The 18394-nt window shown below is 40.3% G+C and overlaps 1 protein-coding gene across 2 annotated transcripts; it reads left to right on the plus strand.

The window, feature by feature from the left end:
• The first annotated feature begins 369 nt into the window (after positions 1-369).
• LOC117451879 (protein transport protein Sec24C) lies at positions 370-16925 on the plus strand. Of its 2 annotated transcripts, none has more exons than XM_034090236.1 (21): positions 370-592; positions 976-1696; positions 2026-2084; positions 2623-2676; positions 3402-3513; positions 4273-4400; positions 4804-4936; positions 5403-5512; positions 5983-6095; positions 6197-6376; positions 7144-7240; positions 7365-7469; positions 7574-7741; positions 9873-9969; positions 10048-10196; positions 10436-10574; positions 11620-11741; positions 12362-12541; positions 13276-13473; positions 14253-14342; positions 16291-16925. In XM_034090236.1, the coding sequence occupies exons 2-21, from the start codon at positions 1042-1044 to the stop codon at positions 16429-16431; spliced, it is 3030 nt and encodes a 1009-aa protein (XP_033946127.1). In that variant the 5' UTR covers positions 370-592; positions 976-1041; the 3' UTR covers positions 16432-16925. The 2 variants fall into 2 exon arrangements, with proteins under 2 accessions (XP_033946127.1, XP_033946126.1); XM_034090235.1 differs by having other exon boundaries at positions 995-1696.
• The last annotated feature ends 1469 nt before the right edge of the window (positions 16926-18394 follow it).

Here is an 18394-nt window from a genome sequence, read left to right on the forward strand (position 1 = left end):
CAATCATATAGGCATTGATGGAGGAAGAAGTATTCAGAACCACAAAACAAGTGGCTGCAGAAGAAAAGTCACACATTCAAAGTCTTAATAATGTGAAAAGAAATGAGAGTATTAGAAAACACAACACTAAATATTTCATAAATCAGACATTCATGTTATTGTGGTGCCACAATACATATTTGCTGATTCTTATTAATAATAAAATATTAGCACCATTTTAATGCGCCACAGTAATATATTTACTTTGATGGTTTAAAGGTTTTCTAATATTTCGTTTTTTATTTCAAATTATGGCATTTATTGTATCTCATGTATTTTACTTTGAAAGGAAACGCGGAAATGGGGTGTTGTGATCCGTGCTAACTTGACGCTAACATTGCAGCAAAGGCTCGGATTCATGAATGTTGTCTAAATTAATCCTCTCACATTTTGTGGTCATTGAATATAATTGTACTACATTTCACATATGTTAAACTGCTGAAGTGTTTCGCTTCCGTCGCAGAAGGGGAGATGAAGACGCTAACGGTCACGTTAGTAATGTGGACGAACAAGTGCTGCACGCAAAGCCCCTTGTTTCCGCTGATGTCCAAAGGTATCTAATATTTTATTACTTCAAATAACATTGCTCCTTCAGGTCACATATCTTAATTCACCCTGCACATTGTAAGGATGCACCTCTGTTATGTGTCAATATTGTTTGCTTACTACAGAAGAACCTCAGTCAATTCCTCTAGTAGGCTAACGTTCTTCATATCAACGATTGCTTCTCATTAACAAATCGTTCAACACAGTGGTAGTTTTACAGGGGAAACGTTAGGTACATTTTGTTAGGAAGTTTTCAAAGATGTAACATTATCTCTCAAAATAGCTGCATTTTGCTTGTTATTGATGAGAAATCTATCTGATTTAGCTAACTGTCAATACAACATGTTGGCCTCTGAGAAGAGATCCGAGAGTCGCATCACGACGCTGCAGGTTTGTTTTGCCCCGCTAGATCCCGCCTCCAAGGAGTCAAACACCTATCAGTGATGGTAATGAAGGATGATGGACGTCCCCACAGCCAATCAGAGCGATACACCCTGTCAGCCGTGGGCGGGCCAGAACGGCTGGTCCCCAGCTTCACCTCAAGGACCTCCCTGCAACCCTCTGCCCAGCTTTCAGAATCTCAGCCTGAGCTCTCCTTCTGACCAGAGGCCTGGCTACGAGCAGCTGCAGGTGTCCAACCACGGCTACCAGAGCGAACTTGCAACCTTTTCATCCAGAAACAACACCGAACACAGCGCGCTTTATGCTAATAATGCTGACCACAGTGTTCAGCGGGTCACTCCTGATGCTCATGCTTCATCCATGGTTCCATCTGCAAGCCAAGGAAGATATATACCTCCATGTTCTCTCGCTCTTATGAAGGAAGGGACGCATCCCTGCAATCCCCAACAAATGCCCTTTTATTCCCCTCACAGCCCTTACCAAGGAATATCGTCCCCTTTACAGCCCCCATACACTCACCATTGTTCATTAAATGGACCTCAGTCACCCCAACAAAAACATTTGCCCATTACCACTTTATCATTTGGTGTAAATCAGAGTCCACAGTTTACACCTCAGCCTGCATTTGAGAGGGCCAATGTGGAATCCTCTGTTGGATACACACACACTCATTCCTCGCCTCAGTGGACTCTCACAACAAACTCAAGAGGTAAGTCTATTGTATTGTGGTTGACTTACTAACATGCATGTTGCAAAGCCTCCCTCAGGGGCAGATCCTTTACATTTAATGACTTGCAGAATTACTCACGAACCATTCTTAAATATACAACATGTAGACTAGAAGGAAAAATAAAGTTTGATCATTCACAAGTAGATCCTTATAGACCTGCTGATTAGTCCAATCGTCCAGGGTTTACAGTACACCACCATCTTACTGATCAATAAATACTGTTTTCTAAAGTCTGAGCTAAAACAGCCTACCTAATTAAGGATATCATTTAATTTAAGAATTACTTAAGTCCTCTGTTTTCTCCTAAGGGACCACAGACGAGTTTGTTCCCAATGCGGCTGCAGAGGACAGGAACATCACTCCACAGGTAGAGAAAACAGTCACACCATTACAACTCTTTAATGAAGTATGAGTGCCAGCTCAACTGAGTATCTGTGGAGACATCTGCAGATTATTGTCTTAATGAATCTATGTATTATTTAGCCAAGACTCCAAATGCAACAGTTATTCAGTTTACACTGCAGGTAGCAGATCTCCATATTGGAAAAGCAAAACCAGATAATTATTGTTGTTTAACAAAACTGTTGATTTATTTTGTCAGGCAACTAATAGATCAGTTTATCATTCGACTATTTCAGCTTTCAGAGAGATTCTCCATTCAACTTCAAAGGTGTTAAAGCAGCTTCTGACCATGTACCTTGCAATAACAGCTACATGTCAGTAATGCATTGTTGTTGCATGGAAATATCCCTAAGTATACAATTTAGATAGTTAGATAATTTCCCATGGAGCCCCTAGACTTTATTGCTTCAATCATATTGTATATAAAGTCTAGAATCTCACCAAATTTGACGTCTGTGTTATTATAAATTATTATTCAATACTAATTGTTTTTTCCCCTCCAGTCTCCTAGCTCTGAGTCTCGTTATGGTCTGGACCCAGAGCTCCTGCCCAGTGTTGTGAGTTGTTTTATCCTCTCTCGTCACCTTCTTTCTTTACCGTGCTTCTGCGGCTCCTGTAGGGCTGGGCAATGTGAAGAGAGTACCACAAGATCGATATTGTGAATATATTGTAGGGTTAGACCCATGATGTTTAAACGCTGGTAAATTCAGAAAATGACATGAATTTAACACTTAGGATTTCCTAGATCTCAGAGGATATCTAGTTTCTTATCAACCAATGGATATTATATTGATATATTGCCTAGCCCTTAGCTCCTCTGACAATGTCAACCAGTTGATGTACCAAATCAACAACCCAGTATGAACACTGTTATAGCACATAATCAAATCATTATGGTGCTCGATTGACCTCAGTCCCTGAATGATCCAGATACTTTTTCTTATCTGATGTCAGTCAATGTTTGGCTTCATGCAAACTGAGCAACTTGGCTACACACACTGGCAGCACGATGAAGCCCTCATCAAAGTGCCATCCGCTGCTGATGTGTGCTTCCCTTTATGGTACATCTTTAGGGAAAAAAAGCAAATAAAGAGTCCAATACTTGACTTCTAACTTTTTCCAATCATTATTATTTTTAACTTAAAGTAAGAGCCGCAAAACTACTACTTGTAAGATGTTTTATAAAAGATCCTGCCCCTGTTTAACCGTAGTGATCTGTATTCACAGTCTTGCAGGTTGATAAGGTTGCACCCCTGTCTCTTTCTCTCTCTCTGTTTCCCAGGTGAAGGTGATCGCAGATGACAGTGCAGAGTGGGAGGGCAAGGTCTTCGTCTCAGAGGCCTTTTCCCGTCTCCCTCCTCTGGCAACTACCTCCTGTATCGTAGAGGACAGAGGTAAACACACACAACACTGTATGTAAAGCTGGGTAGAAATGGCTTCCTAATCTGGCATCCACATCACTGAAATGTAACCTACTTTGCACAGAGAATTTTCTGTAGAAGTTATCCCATGTATTATTGATGGAGGCGACTAGAAAAAATCTGAACATAAACATATTTAATTGAAGAAAAATGAGACCAACTTTGGAAAACATCTCGTGTATGAAACGGTTTGTAATAGTTATAATAGTGTGTGCTCACTATACTAATGAATGCATCAGTGTTTCTTAGGGTCATAAACACTAAACTCCCAACTTAAAATGAAAGCGTTTAGTTTATTTAATAAAAGAGCACATGTTCAATGTGAAAAGTGACAGTAGAAATAGATTAGTTGCAATTTGGTGCTATATATATATTTAAAAAAATATATATAAAAGAAAAAATATATGGGGGGCTCCGTTGGCTGGGCTCCGTTGGCTGGGCGCAGCGCCCCTCCAAGACAATGGTAGGGGAAACACTGATTCCAGTTATCAGCAATATTTTGGACGTACTGATGAAAGGATTATGACAATAATATCTGCAGGTAGTTCAATAAGAGTATTTTAAAGTCATTATAGCGTATGTTTTTTTGTGAAGGACTCCGATTTAGTTGTGAATTACAAATATGATACTTTAATGTTTGGGCCTTTTCCCCGTTCACCTCTTCCTGTCTCCATTTTGTGTGTCTAAACCAACCTTCATGTAATTCTGGACCGTGTCTCTGTTGATCTCTAGGTAACGCAAGTCCTTTAGCCATCCGCTCTGCGTCGTACTGTATGCCCTGTGATGCTCAGACTGCTCTGCTCAGCCGTCTGCCACTGGGAGCTCTGGTCACTCCTCTAGCCAAGCAAAATGATGGAGAGGTCAGTGTCTAGCTAATCTGCTTTTTCTAATAATCTCTTAAAAATGATAACAGCAATCGTAGTTACTCATAATTATATCTAGAGATATGTGAAGCTAATGCCACAATTGACATATGTGAAGCTTCTGTGAAGGTTAAAGTGTGTGTGTGTGTGTGTGTGTGTGTGTGTGTGTGTGTGTGTGTGTGTGTGTGTGTGTGTGTGTGTGTGTGTGTGTGTGTGTGTGTGTGTGTGTGTGTGTGTGTGTGTGTGTGTGTGTGTGTGTGTGTGTGTGTGGGGTGTGTGTGTGTGTGTGTGTGTGTGTGTGTGTGTGTGTGTGTGTGTGTGTGTGTGTGTGTGTGTGTGTGTGTGTGTGTGTGTGTGTGTGTGTGTGTGTGTGTGTGTGTGTGTGTGTGGCCTCTTCAAGCCCCTCCCTGTGTGCACAGAGCCAGAGTGTGTTTCAGATTGTGGTTGTTGCGGAGCCTCCATGTGCCCGGCGATGGGCTGGCAGGACTGTGGTCAGAGGTTTTACTGCCCCTTCTGCGGGAAACTCAGTGAAGGTAAGAACTGAATCCTGCTGCAGCACCTCTTTTCACCCTCTGTCTGAAACCAGAGACCAGTTTGCTCTGATTGGTTAGCTGGGCGGATCTGTTGTGATTGGTAAACTGTTAAGAGATGTCCCGCCCTTTAACCTATCATATACAATGTGTTGGAGCACTAGCCAATAGAAGCACAAGTGTTACACGGTGATGTCATTATGCTACAGAAGTAAACACCGGACGTAAATGGCGGCGTTTCAGGCAGGGGGGGAGACTGTGGGAGAGAAACTCCATCTGGAGGGAACGTTGGGATTTTAGCCTCTGCAGACCATTAACATGCACACAAACCTATATAAAACAATACAGGAAAGGCGAAAAGCATAATAGGGCCCCTTAAATGTATTTAACGGCTTCCCTGAATGAACGTTCTTCAGTTTGTTGCTTACTTTGCATTCAGCAGCAGCTTTTCTCTCCTCTTGTGTTTCAGTGCCGTGGCAACACTACCAGCCCACCAAAGGGGTGGAGGGGGCTCGGTTGGATAGAGACAACAGGCCTGAACTCAGTATGGGGTCCTACGAGAAAGTTAATTCTCAGAAAGTTAGTTTTTTATTTACCTGCTCTTGAATATGAGCTTTCTCAAACATATTACCATCTGTGTCTGGATGTTGCACACACAGTATGAAACATTCCTTCTACAACCTGATATCCTCCATTAATAAATAAGATATTTATAACGTCTTAATTACTATTTTAGCTTCTCAAATCTGAGAATGTGATGCTTTATAAATCATTACAATGACTTTTGGGGGTTTTAGTCTGTGAGACAATAGAAGAAGTGGAAAATGTCAAGTGCTCTGTGTAAACTTCTAAAAGGATACTTTTGCTCTTTTCTGATATATTGCAGATCGAAATTATAAATGACTTAATTAATTGACATAAGACAGTTGGAGCCATATTTTCATGCAGAGAATCCAGAGTCTGTAAACTGTAACTTTAGGATTAAAAGTGGAATCCCACAATTCAGTCAACCTGTATCTCATTTCTCTTAATTGTTGTACTGGTTTCAGGGGGAACCTGCTGCCCTGCTCCTAGCCATAGATGTGTCTGCGTCCGCGGTGAGAGGAGGACATTTGGAGTTTGCAACACAACAAATACTCACTCTGCTCACATCGCTGAAGATGTAAGACATGCTCACACACACCTTTCCCTATTCAGTTTTGGAAACAAATGCAATGCTAGAGAAAAGGATCAACATACTTAAAGGTTCTTCATTTTGTGTAGGGAGGATGGTGACGTCCGTGTGGGTTTGATGACGTACGACAGCAGGATCCACCTGTACGACCTCAGCCCCGCCCTGTCCCGCCCACACATGCTGGTCATCACGGAGACAGAAGACCTGCAGCTTCCTGTGAGGGAGGGGCTTCTGGTGCCCCTGAAAGACTGTATAGACAGTATCGACAGGTAACACAAGCGTTCACTGACTTCTGTCAGATGCATTTTGCAGAATCATAATCAGCCCCTAGTTTTATTAATCACTCTTCTAAGTAATATTTGCTTTTGTATGTTCTAGCTTTACAAATACAGCCTAAATCTGACCAGTTTAGTTTTCTTTTATATCTGAATCCTAAAAGCTGCCAAATGAGTAATAGTTTTTTTCACTTGAGGTTTGTCTCGAAGTCAAAAGTGTTTATTGAATGGGTTTTTGCCTAAAATGAGGTCTGTGGTTAACACAAGTTTAAGAGATTTGCCATCCATCTTCTCCCGCTTATCTGTGGTCGGGTCGCGGCGGTAGCAGTTCCAGCAGAGAGCCCCAAACTTCCCTTTCCCCCAATTTTTAAAAGATTTTCACATTTCGTTAAAAAACCTAAAATATATATCAGTAAATACCTCATACATTTTGAATCTCTTACATGTCTAAAAACATGTAAGGCTAACAAGTTCAATGAGACCAAAGAGTTAAAACTATTTTAACTCAAACTTTCCAATTCCAACTTGTAGATGTATCCTTAGTTCTTAGCTTAGTGGTTGTGACGATGATGTTCTGTTGCCGGCCCACATATGAATAACGTTTATAGTATAGTTCCTCTCAGAAAATGTTGTCTCTACCTAGAAAGTAACAAACACTTAAATAATTACATTTGTTCATTTTGTTTTGAAAGTCTTTCTAAATCACTTTGGTATACATTTGGTTTTCAAGCAATCACTACTCGTCGGTTGTCTGTGTTTAGTGTGTTGCAGCTTGTTCCTCAGTTCAGTCCGGAGTGTGATGGCTCTAGTGGAGTTCCCATCGAGCTGCCGGTGAAAGCAGGGCTCGCCGTCCTTCAGGTCAGTAATCTCTGCTCAGATATTGCATATCTTTTTTGGCAGAGGTGTTACTTTGCTAAGCCATCCTCTCCCACAACTTGCCTATTGGAAGTAACACAAACGCGTTATTTTTGTTTGTTTCCAGGCTCTGAGTTGTCCTGGCAAGCTGCTGATTTTCCATACTGCTCCTCTGACAGAGATGGGACTCACACACTCGTCCTCAGGGTTCTTCGGCTCAAACAAACCAAAGGTACACAACTCACAAAAACACACACGCACAGTTGGCTTCCTGTACAGGTGGAGGCTTCACTAATGTACACTTACATTAATTCCCTCTTCATTTTTTTCTTCCAGTCCATCTTTCAGCCATCAGATCCAGCCATCTCATTGGCCAAGGAGTGCGTCAGTCAAGGCTGCGGGGTTAGCCTGTTTGTCCTCTCCCAGCAAGATGTGGGCGGGGCTTGGCCGGGGCACATACCATATCTAACAGGTGGAGCTCTGTACACCTACAGCCACCTCCAGGTATATCAACAGCCCCTCACAATGTAGCCAGAATAAAAAAACTGCATGAAGAAGAAAGCTGCTTTGTAGGAAGGAATAGTAGACATTTTGGAAAATGGGCTTATACAACATTCTTTTCTGCTAAATTTAAATATACAGCAAGTCGCTTGACTTGACACAAAAACACCATCTACCAATTTAAAAAATCTGTCCAAAAATGTATATTTCTGCAACTTAGAAGAAGTGTTTTTTGCTGTATTTTTATGCAGACTGTTGGAATATTAGTCTACTTGCCTTGCCAGCAGTGTGAACCCGGAAATATAGAGTATCCCAAAGTACATGTAAATGTATAGTACGGGTCCCCAGCCCATAGAAACTGCTGGATGCTAACTTGCATATGTTGGGCAATTTACACAATTGGTATTATTTAGCATTAATTAGGTGCAGACACTAGCTCATTTTTTTGTAGGTAAATCGAGGATGTAAGTGAGTCTTTTTTGACCCGGCGAGGTGGTTTTCTCATCATTTCATATTCCAGCTATTCCTCAAAAAACATGTTTTGGATATTTTAAGAAATTGTAGTTTTTGTACTACCCCAAGCTTCCATAAGTGGGTCAAAAATGATTTGCATGCATTTTCTATGGGATCCTCTGGGAACCTTTGATTCTTATCACCTGTTGTTGTCATGAATACATTCACGTGTAGACCACACTGAATACATCACAAGTGACACTTCTCAGGAAGATTATTTTACACAGCAAGATCTGATACCTGTCAGTATAATAATAATAATACACTATATTTGTATAGGGCTTTTCAAGGACTCAGAATCGCTTTACAATATAGGGGAAGGTTAGGGTGGGGGGTATAGGACTCAAACTTGATCCACCGGCATGGATTGATGGGGGGTGGGCTATGAGTAGACAGAGGAGAAGAGATGAGTTTTGAAAAGAGACTGCAATACTGTGAGGGTCTCAGAATAGTGGAGATCTTGGGGGAGGGGATTCCAGGACCTGGGAGCTGCCACTGAAAAGACTCTGTCCCCAATGCTGCCTAGTTTGGACTTGGGGGGGACAGGAGACCGGCTGAGGTGGATCTGAGGGACCGCGGGGGTTGGTAGGGGGTGAGAAGACCAGTGAGATAGGAGGGGGGGTCAGATGGAGGAGGGCTATAGGTCCCAGTATTTTATAGTTGATGCGTTGGGAGACGGGAAGCCAATGAAGGTCTTTGAGGACTGGTGTGATGTGGTGCCATGATCTGGTGTGTGTGAGGAGTCGGACGGCTACATTTTTTACAATTTTGAGTCTATCGAGGGACGGGGAGCGGATGCCGTAGAGAAGTGAGTAGAGAAGTGAGTCAAGGTGGGAGGAAATAAAGGTAGGATAGGTCGTTCAGCTGCAGGGCAGGTAAGAGAGGGTTGGATCTTTGCATCAATATGTTCAAAACGTTTTTTTACTAAATGTAAAAAAAACGTCTAAAATTATAAATATTGAAAAATTAAATATAAGATATTTCTAGTGTGAACCAAAATATAATACTAAATATTATACAAGTGATTTTTCTGAACCAAAATGACAAAAATGGCATAAAAACACATTATTCTAATACGGGTCCTTTTTGACCCACTTATGGAAGAGTGCAGTCACTCGTGCATCGAAGGGTTAAGGAAATTCTGACATGTTTAGGATCAAGAATGGCAGTTATGAGTCGCCTCAAACTTTAAAATGTACCCAAAATTCATCAAAATCCTCCCACTGGGAGTACAAATATGGCCACTCTCTGGTTAAATCTGCCATTCTTGATCCTGAAAATGTCAGAAATGGACTCGGCATCCCCAATAACCCCAAAACCACTTAAAAATGTTTTCGAAAGCCTTTTTTTTAATATTGTCCCCATAGGCTATATTGGTAATCATGCTAACAAACACAACTTATGATCATTGTGCAAATTGCCCAACATATGCGAGTTAGCATCCAGCAGTTTCTATGTGCTGGGGACCCGTACTTGACCATTCTAACATAAAGCGATGGGGTACTCTACATTTCCGGGTTCAGAATAGGACTTTATGAGCTGGCAATTAGACTATATGCTAAGCAGACAGAAGTGTTCGAGGTCCCATTGTAGAGTGGTATCTCTTTAATTCCCCCTACAGGGAGAGTTGGACAGAGAGCGTTTCAGCACTGATCTAAACAAGATTTTAGAGACGGACACCGGCTACAAGGCTGAGCTCAGGATCTTTGTCAGCAAAGGTGAGACTACTTTGTTTGTGCAAGTCACCTTTTAAAAAAACAACTAGTGATTCTATTCTTCTTGCCTGTTGTCCCCAGATATGCGTGTGTCCGGCTGTTATGGACTTTTCCTCCCTGGGCCTAGCCCCAGCCAGGTCACCATGGCGACTGTTGATTGGAGGACGACGCTGGCTGTAGAGCTCGCACACTCCAGAGCTCTAGACGAGGCCAGAGGTGTCGCCATACAGGTGGTTAATTATTGTTAGTGATCGTCAAATTAGATCAAAAGTGGTTGTGAATTTACAGACACTTGTGTTGTCTTTTTCTCACCCAAATCATTCTGTTAGTTGAGATTTTATTGAATTATTACACTTTTTATTCACTTTTTGTTTTACTTTTGAATGAGGCAACAATATGTTTTGTTTTATAAAAAGATTACTAAGAAAAGACGGATATTGTTATTTAAACCCCCCCCCCCCCCTGTTAGACTGTTTTGTCTTACAGCACCAGAACAGGAGACAGGAGGACCAGAGTTCACACCCTGACCCTGCGATGCTCTCGTCACCTTCAGGACACGTTCCGGCAGTACCAGGCCCAAACACTGCTCACATTCTACAGCAAAAAAAGTAAGGCTTCTATTGTATACTAAAGCAATATGTCTGCTCTGCATCAGTTGATGTTAACAGCTAAGTGGAAATAAATACGCTGCTCTGTGATACTAACATAGATTATTATATTGTATTTGAAAAAGTTTGAAAAGTATACTGTTTTTAAATTAAAACGATACATCCTTTATTCCACCTTAATTTGTTATTGTCCAATTTATATTAATAATGCATCCGAAATCAGATGAGATCATGATCAACCTAGTTTATAGATACCCTCATAGTTAAGATACTGGTGTCATCCCTGAAATTATGAACATGTTGGAAAGTAACTCAGTACATTTACTCAAGTACTGTACATTTTCGAGGTACGTGTACTTTACTTGAGTATTTTCATTATTTGCTACTTCATACTTCTAATCCAGTACAATTTGGAAGAACAAATTATATGTTTTGCTCACCACATTTATTTGACATGGAAAGTTACTAGTTACTTTGCTAGGTCATATGATTGATACAAAATATAAATTAAATGAAAATAAATTATTAGAGATTTTTGTTATGGGTTTAGATACCTGGCAGTATATAAAAGTCTTTGAAGTGACCAGATGCAAAATTAAAATTGTGTTTATATGAATTGATCAATTATAATCCTGCAACATTCTGAATACTTTTAATTCTTACTTTAAATATAGTTTGATGCTTTTGTACTTTCACTTGAATAACATGTTGAATGCCAGACTTTTAACAGAGCACTTCTACACTGTGATATTATTACTTTTACATGAGTACTAATCTGAGTACTTCTTCCACCACTGACTACAACTACAATATTTTCCATAAACACAGCAAGATTGTTCAGAATCTAAAGCCCAGTAGATTCCCCTGTAAAGCTGAATTGTATATATAAGGTGAAGGGCAATATACTATGTACTAGTCATTAGAATTTCCTAGTTGCTTTATGGTTTCATTTGTGTACAGTAATTCTCAAAATTAAAAAGTGGAAAAAATGTATTGAATTAAAATGTGACATTGTAAGAAAACCTTAATTTGTGTTTTGGTGTAGTTTACTGCACGGTGTTGGAGCGCCCTCTTCAGGAGCTGAGGGAGGAACTGCAGACGGAGGTCACAGAGGCGCTGGCATCTTACCGCAGACACTGCTGCTCCGCTTCAGTGTCTGCTGGACAGGTCAGCTTTAGAATCATAACATACACTTTAAAGTATAACGTTGAGGTCATTACAACATACTGTAAAGCTGCACTGTTTAATATCTCAAAAGTCTTTCTTTTTTGTTATTGTTGAGGAAAATCTTGGCAATTATTCAGTTTGACCTTAATTTCTTTTTTTCTTCTTCTTTATGAACCACATTTCCCCTCAGATATCATGTTCCTCCCTGGTGGAGCTTTTCATTGATTTATAATAATAACAAGTTAAACATGTATCTTCTTGCTGTTTTTGGATTGTTATATAGTGTCATTATTTTAGTTTAAGTCGTTGTTTTCATTTTGTTTTTGAAGGCAGCTCCAGGCACAACTTCAGGCTTTGTTTTTAAACCGGGCAAGCCGGCAGTCCAGAGAGGAAGTAAAGCTATTGTTCATTGTTCCTTTTGATCGTAAAAAGATAATATATATTTTTACCTCGACAATTTATTAATCCTTTGAAAGATTCGCTACCTAATGCCTCAGTGGATGTTTTATTTTGAGTTTGTTTTATCCGCTACATTCCCTCTGTAACTGTCACTGTGCAAACCTGGAGTGGATTTAAATATTTTGTCATCATGTCCTGTGTTCTGTGTGTGTGTCGTGTAGCTGGTCCTCCCTCAGTACCTGCGAGCACTTCCTGTTTACATCAACAGTCTGAGGAAGAGCGAGGTGCTGCTGCCGGGCCTGAGGAGCTCCATCCACCAGCGGCTGCAGCAGCGCTGCCAGGTGCTCGGCATGGACACCTGCAGCACCTCCACTCACTTCTACCCTCTGCTGCTGCCTCTGGTCAGTGCCCCCTTTGTTGTTATAATGGCTGTATTGAGCCTATAGGGAGGCTGTGGCTCAGTGATCTTCAAATCAGGGGAGCACCGGTTCAATCCCACCTTGAGATCCACTGCAGTCAGCTTGTCATTGTGTCCCTGGGCAAGACACTTTACCCCAAATAACTTCTGTGGTAATTGCCCACAGTGTTGAGTGTATGTAAGTCGCCTTGGGTAAAAGCGCCTGACAAGTAACAATGTAATGTAATGCAATGGCTGTAGGTAACAATTTACCAACAGGGACATGGTCTTCATCAGTGAGGGTGACGTCTCAGGTGGAAATTCTGCATCACGGTGCTGAAAGCCTTAGTATTCACTTTCTAGCGATCAAAAACACAACTGTAGTTTTGGAGGTATTACTTTTGACATCTTATTTAGTTGATCTCATATTGTAAGGCACTCCAGCATCGACAAATGTAACTAGTTTTAGTTGACTTTCAGCTTCTGTCAGACAATACCAAATAACTTCGGCTCAACAATTCTTTGTGGTTACAGTAGCTGCATTGAGTTAACAATTTATAACGGTAAGATTAATGTTTTAGATCCACGCACAGATTTGTTTTTCTGCATCTCTTTACTCTGCCAGTATTTCTGCACCATTGGTGATACAGACATTATTTTTCATGAGTATTATTAGTGCAAAGCAATCTTAGCATTATTTTCCTTTCTGACCCACATCCACTCATCTTGCCCCTGCAGCCGCTGGCAGCTAACCACTCCGTCTCTCCACCCCCCCCGGAGGCTCTGCGCTGCTGCGCGGCCAGCCTGGAGCCCGGATGTCTGTATCTGATTCATGCACCCCTCACACTGCTGCTCTGGGTGGGTGACCAAGTCCCATCATGCACCCTGGTGGAACTCTTCAACAACAACTGCTTCTCTTCCCTGCTCTCTGGAGAGGTAAGAGATCAGACAGATACTCACTCATACAGTAATGCTAACCTCTTTTAAAACTATTTTTTTTATACGTTTAAAAAAAATGTCTCTTAGCTTTTCCTTTTTTGTCTGTTTTTTGTATTCATTGATTTATTCTCAAAATGTGTATTCATTGTGTTTTATCTATGTTCCTCTTGTCTGAGTTAAATAATCTAATATTTGTACTTTCTCTTTTTGTGTCTGTGAAGCACGTTGAAAATTTATTTGGAATTTTTATTTTTTTAATGAACCATAATGATATTAATTGGTGTGTATATTATATTATCTAAAGCAGATAATATGCCTTATTAAATCAAGAGTGTTTTATAATAGTGTATAGTGTAAAAAAATAAGCATTTTAATAAAAAAAAACTTCTTATTGCCTGCATCTGTTTAGCTGTACAGTATATGTTTCAAACATTCAATAATAAATACATTTAACCTTCTCGCATAAGAAGATGCTTGTTGGAACAATACAACTTATATAAACAAAGTTTTATGTCAGCTATTAACAGAAATGTATAAAGCGTAGAGTAATGTTAGAACGTTATTGAGAAGAGGAAAACATGGTGTTGGGGATGGGATGTACAAATACAATGATGCCTTTAACGACTGAACTGAGCCCTTTAGTAGAACACAGATTGAACCCAAAGGGATATAAAGACACCAATGATTACTTTTCTTCCTGGTGATGTAGTTCCCTGCAACACTGACAGGTTCACTGTTGAGTTGACTCTCTTTTCTGCTGTGTTGTGTTTCTTCAGACCAAGCTGCCAGTTCTTGATAACCCTCTGTCCATCAGAGTGCGGTCCCTCATCAGCACTCTGAACTCTCAGGCTCCCTGTGCCCGCAAGGTGAGCTGCTGACACCTCTAACTACTTAGTCGCTTTCCCACTCATCATGTCTACTCAGTAATTAGAGCTACCTCGAGGAAAAAGCTGAATCTAATCCTCCTAATGTTCATTCAAAGTTGGACATTGGATTTATTTTTTTAATATGATGAAGATGAACCTTTATTTTATCCCCAAAGAGAAATTCATGTGTTCACTCATTTGTGATTACACACAGGACAATGCACACACATGCACAGGACCTACAGTATAAACAGTATGAATACATATACAAACACATGCACTTTTTCTGTTATGTGGAGATATCATTGAGCAATTTTAGCAATTGGAGCAATTTCCCCCAGTTTGACATCCTATTTCTATTTTGCATTGTGGGTATAACCAACTTCCTCCCAAAACGTTTTGAATTTGTCATTTCACATTTTTTCATATAACAAAAAAAATCATGGAAGAGCTATAAAGTGTATACTATGTGAAATTAGGTGAAAAAAAACAATAACAGTGAGAAGTTGAGCACCAACTTTTGACCTATTTTGACCTTTGCACTTTCTGAGTTTTTCCCTTTGGTTTCAGTTGCCACATGTTGCCCAAGCCTCCAGGAAGTGCGCCAGACTCTGAGGAAAATATTCGTTGTGGCCAAACAGCGGTACTACACTTCCGTATCAGTCGCCGGGCCCGGAAATACTTTTTCCCATTGACTAACATTGGGAAAGAGACGTCTGTAAATCGTTGGATATTTTTTTTTAAACTAAATAAACTATCCAGTATGAACATTTATATAGCCCTTATTAAAAACATTAGGTCCTCAAGTTGTAAAATGTGCTAACGTTATTCTGAGAGTTATTTTCCTCTGCATTATGAACGCAGGCGCAGATGAGAGCAACACCTAGTCACTTCCGGGCAAAAATTACGGCCCGCCCACTTTTGGGGAAAACAACGCTGTAATTTGAACAGCGGTCAATACAAATTCTGAAGTTTTTGCCAATCCGATACTTTTTTTTTTTAAACCGTGGATTTTGGATCTTCAAAGAGCCCGATTACGATGGCCAGACAGGCAAACAATTACATTCAATCATTGGTAATCGACAATCGGTCTTGATATATGGTTAAATTAAAATCAGTAGGCAAGTCTGTAATTTCTCCAGCTGTTATTACTCTCATGAGCGAGGCGGAACATAATAGTTTTTATCATGCCAAAAAGCTGCTGTGTTGTTTATTGCACCTCAAACATTAAAAATAATCAAGAGTTCAGTGTTTCTGTAAGAAAGAAGAAGAAAGGACAGTAAAAGAAGAACTCTGTGGCTTCAGGCTCGATCGCCATTCAAATGACAGCGTTGTTTCCCCCAAAAGTGGGTGGGGCCGTAAAGTGACGTAGATGTTACTCTCATCTATGAAAATCGATAGCCTACTGCTATATTTAACCATATATCGAGCCCAATCGTCGATTTCCAATGGCTTAATGCAATTGTTTGCCTGTCTAGCCATTGTAATCGGGCTCTTTGAAGATCCAAAAATCTCAGGTTTTCTTACATTTCTGATCGGATTGGGAAACACTTCAGAATTTGTATTGACCGCCGTTCAACTGACAGCGTTGTTTTCCCCCAAAAGTGGGCGGAGCCGTTATTTTTGCCCGGAAGTGACGCATTTGTTACTCTCATCTATCTAACCCACGGGACTGCACCGCCCGGCACGTTCATGTGACGTGGTCAGTACTACATGAGTTTTACCTTTACCCATGGATGCACAATAAAAACGGATTATATGATTATATGAATACTTTCGTGACGTTTCGCTCTCTCAAAAGTTGGGCCATTTTGTCTTCATGCGCCAATGAGCAACTCTCGGAATGAACGAGGCCCCGCCTCCCACGCTGTATCCAGTTCTTATTATACATCCATGATGTTGCCTCACTTAGTGCAAGTGTAACCATGTATCTGTTTTTCTGTCTCAGCTGTGGGTGGTGAAGCAGGGTGACACCTGCGAGGAGGCCTTGCAGCGCCACTTGGTGGAGGACAAAAGTCCCAACGGTGGGGCGTCCTATGCAGACTTCCTCTACCATCTCCACGTCAACTCTGTCCGGCTTCTGCAGTGAATTCGAACACATTTTCTATCCTCTCTGTGTTCTGTCTTCTATAAAAGATTATGCTTTTTGACTCAAAGAGCTATAGGAAAGGATGAAAGTAAAAAATATTACTAGACATAATTATGTGTGAAAAAATCTAAAGCCTTTTTATCAGAGAATCAGGCGGTGCATGGGGTCATTTTAAGAAGTATTAATTTAAAGACTGCTGTGATATGTGTGACAGTGTTGTGTTGAATGCAATCAGTGTGTTTGTCATTTTTTCCCTGTCATTGCAATTCTCTAATGTCAGTCAAGATTTGCGTGTATGTGAGTCTTGGTGTGTGACAGGCCCGCTGTTTTTATCAGGGCTGAATAAAAGGAAATGTAAGTGTCGGGGTGGGTCCGCCCTGGTAAATCAAATGCCCGCCCACAGATGTATGTCTGCCGCCGGGTCTGGTATATGTATTGTGTGTGAATACTATCCTAGAAAAAATAAATACAATAAAGGTTTTAACTGAACTTGATTGAAGTTTATTTCATTGTTGTTCAACTAAAGAGAGAAGAACATCTTTTAATCGTTCTAATTAAAGGTGAAGCACAAAAGTTGTCGTGCAACAGAACATGACTGTATCTGACATGTATGCTTTATTGACTTTTTAAAAAATATTTTAATTCCTATGATGTTAAGCAAATAACGTCATCGTACACTCTCAGTGTACAGTGTAATTCATAGGAGGAGAGGTCTTAATAAAAGCCCTTTTGAGTTGTATTACGTATCATGCAAAATATATACATACAACACGCATGGTTGAAGGCACAAACCGGCTCTCTCATATTTGTCCCTATTTGGAAATACGCACAGTGCCGGCGGGAGGTGGGTTCGATTACAGTGCCGTGACTTGCTGTTACACGATTTTCCCACAAGGGGGCGACAGAAATCACCTCAAATGTCGCTCAGCAGTGAAGCTGCTGTCACCAAATCAAGCTGACTGTGTCAAGATGGGAACATTAATCAGCACAAGACCGGAAATCTGGTGATTTTGCTTTCAAAATAAAGTAAATTGATGTATGGTTAATGTTTTTGGTCAGAAAAGCTGGGCAAACCCTTCAAGTCAGTGATGGCACAATGCAATAATAAAATACATGTTATATGTTCTTCATTTTAATATAGGTTACTATATCATTGTGATTATGTTAAAGTATAACAACAACAAATATGTCATAGGTTGTTTAATTAAAAACTACCAGTTATGGTACATTGTCTGCATTTCTGATTGCCGACCACCGGAGGGCGAATAGACGAAAAAGAAAATAATTGAATACCTGAAAAGAAACACAATCATTCAATGAATGAATGAATCAGAATATTTTAATTATTGCATGGGAAGAAACTTTTTTTTTCCTCACTTAAAGATGACTTTTTCCATGTAGTGTATGTTTTTTTCTCAGTTTTCATTGCTATAGCCTAGCCTTGCTAACCTGCTAACTAATCGTAAGTTCAGAGTCTGCATTTATAATGATTTGCAAAGAGGCTCAATTTCAATTACATTGTCATAGTTATCATTTGAACACAACGGAAACAGCTTATTTCACCTGCTTCGTCAATAAAGTCCCTTTTATTATAAACAGCATTTAAAGGTACGGTAGATAAAATTCACTTCAGAAACACTTTTTGTTATATTCCATGGAATGCTCTTAACATTCCGATAGCAATAAATAAATGTAATGCTTTGACAATAATTATATACAAATATTTCATCCGTGGAAGCCGTGGTGCCGTAAAAAGCAAGTCCAATTATCTGCCTCGGCCCGCGGCAGATAACCAACCTCTCTGTCAGCCTTCCATCTCGTGCACAAACTTATCTCGTGCCCTCATTGGTCATGTGCGCGTTCGTGTGTGTTGGAAGAGGAAAGTAAGTAAGGAAGTGGCAGATTTTTTCCGGTTGTGTATTTTCAAATTCTAGTTTACTCGAGCTGGTTTCTCCATTCTTTC

This window comes from Pseudochaenichthys georgianus, chromosome 9, assembly GCF_902827115.2.
Source record: "Pseudochaenichthys georgianus chromosome 9, fPseGeo1.2, whole genome shotgun sequence".
NCBI classification, from domain to species: Eukaryota; Metazoa; Chordata; class Actinopteri; order Perciformes; family Channichthyidae; genus Pseudochaenichthys; species Pseudochaenichthys georgianus.

Excerpts from the sequence above, each read along its gene's own strand:
- LOC117451879 (XM_034090236.1), top strand. The coding sequence starts at position 1,042 with ATGATGGACGTCCCCACAGCCAATCAGAGCGATACACCCTGTCAGCCG. Across the intron at positions 6,096-6,196 it reads CTGCTCACATCGCTGAAGAT|GGAGGATGGTGACGTCCGTG; the intron begins GTAAGACATGCT and ends CATTTTGTGTAG. Across the intron at positions 9,970-10,047 it reads CAGGATCTTTGTCAGCAAAG|ATATGCGTGTGTCCGGCTGT; the intron begins GTGAGACTACTT and ends TGTTGTCCCCAG.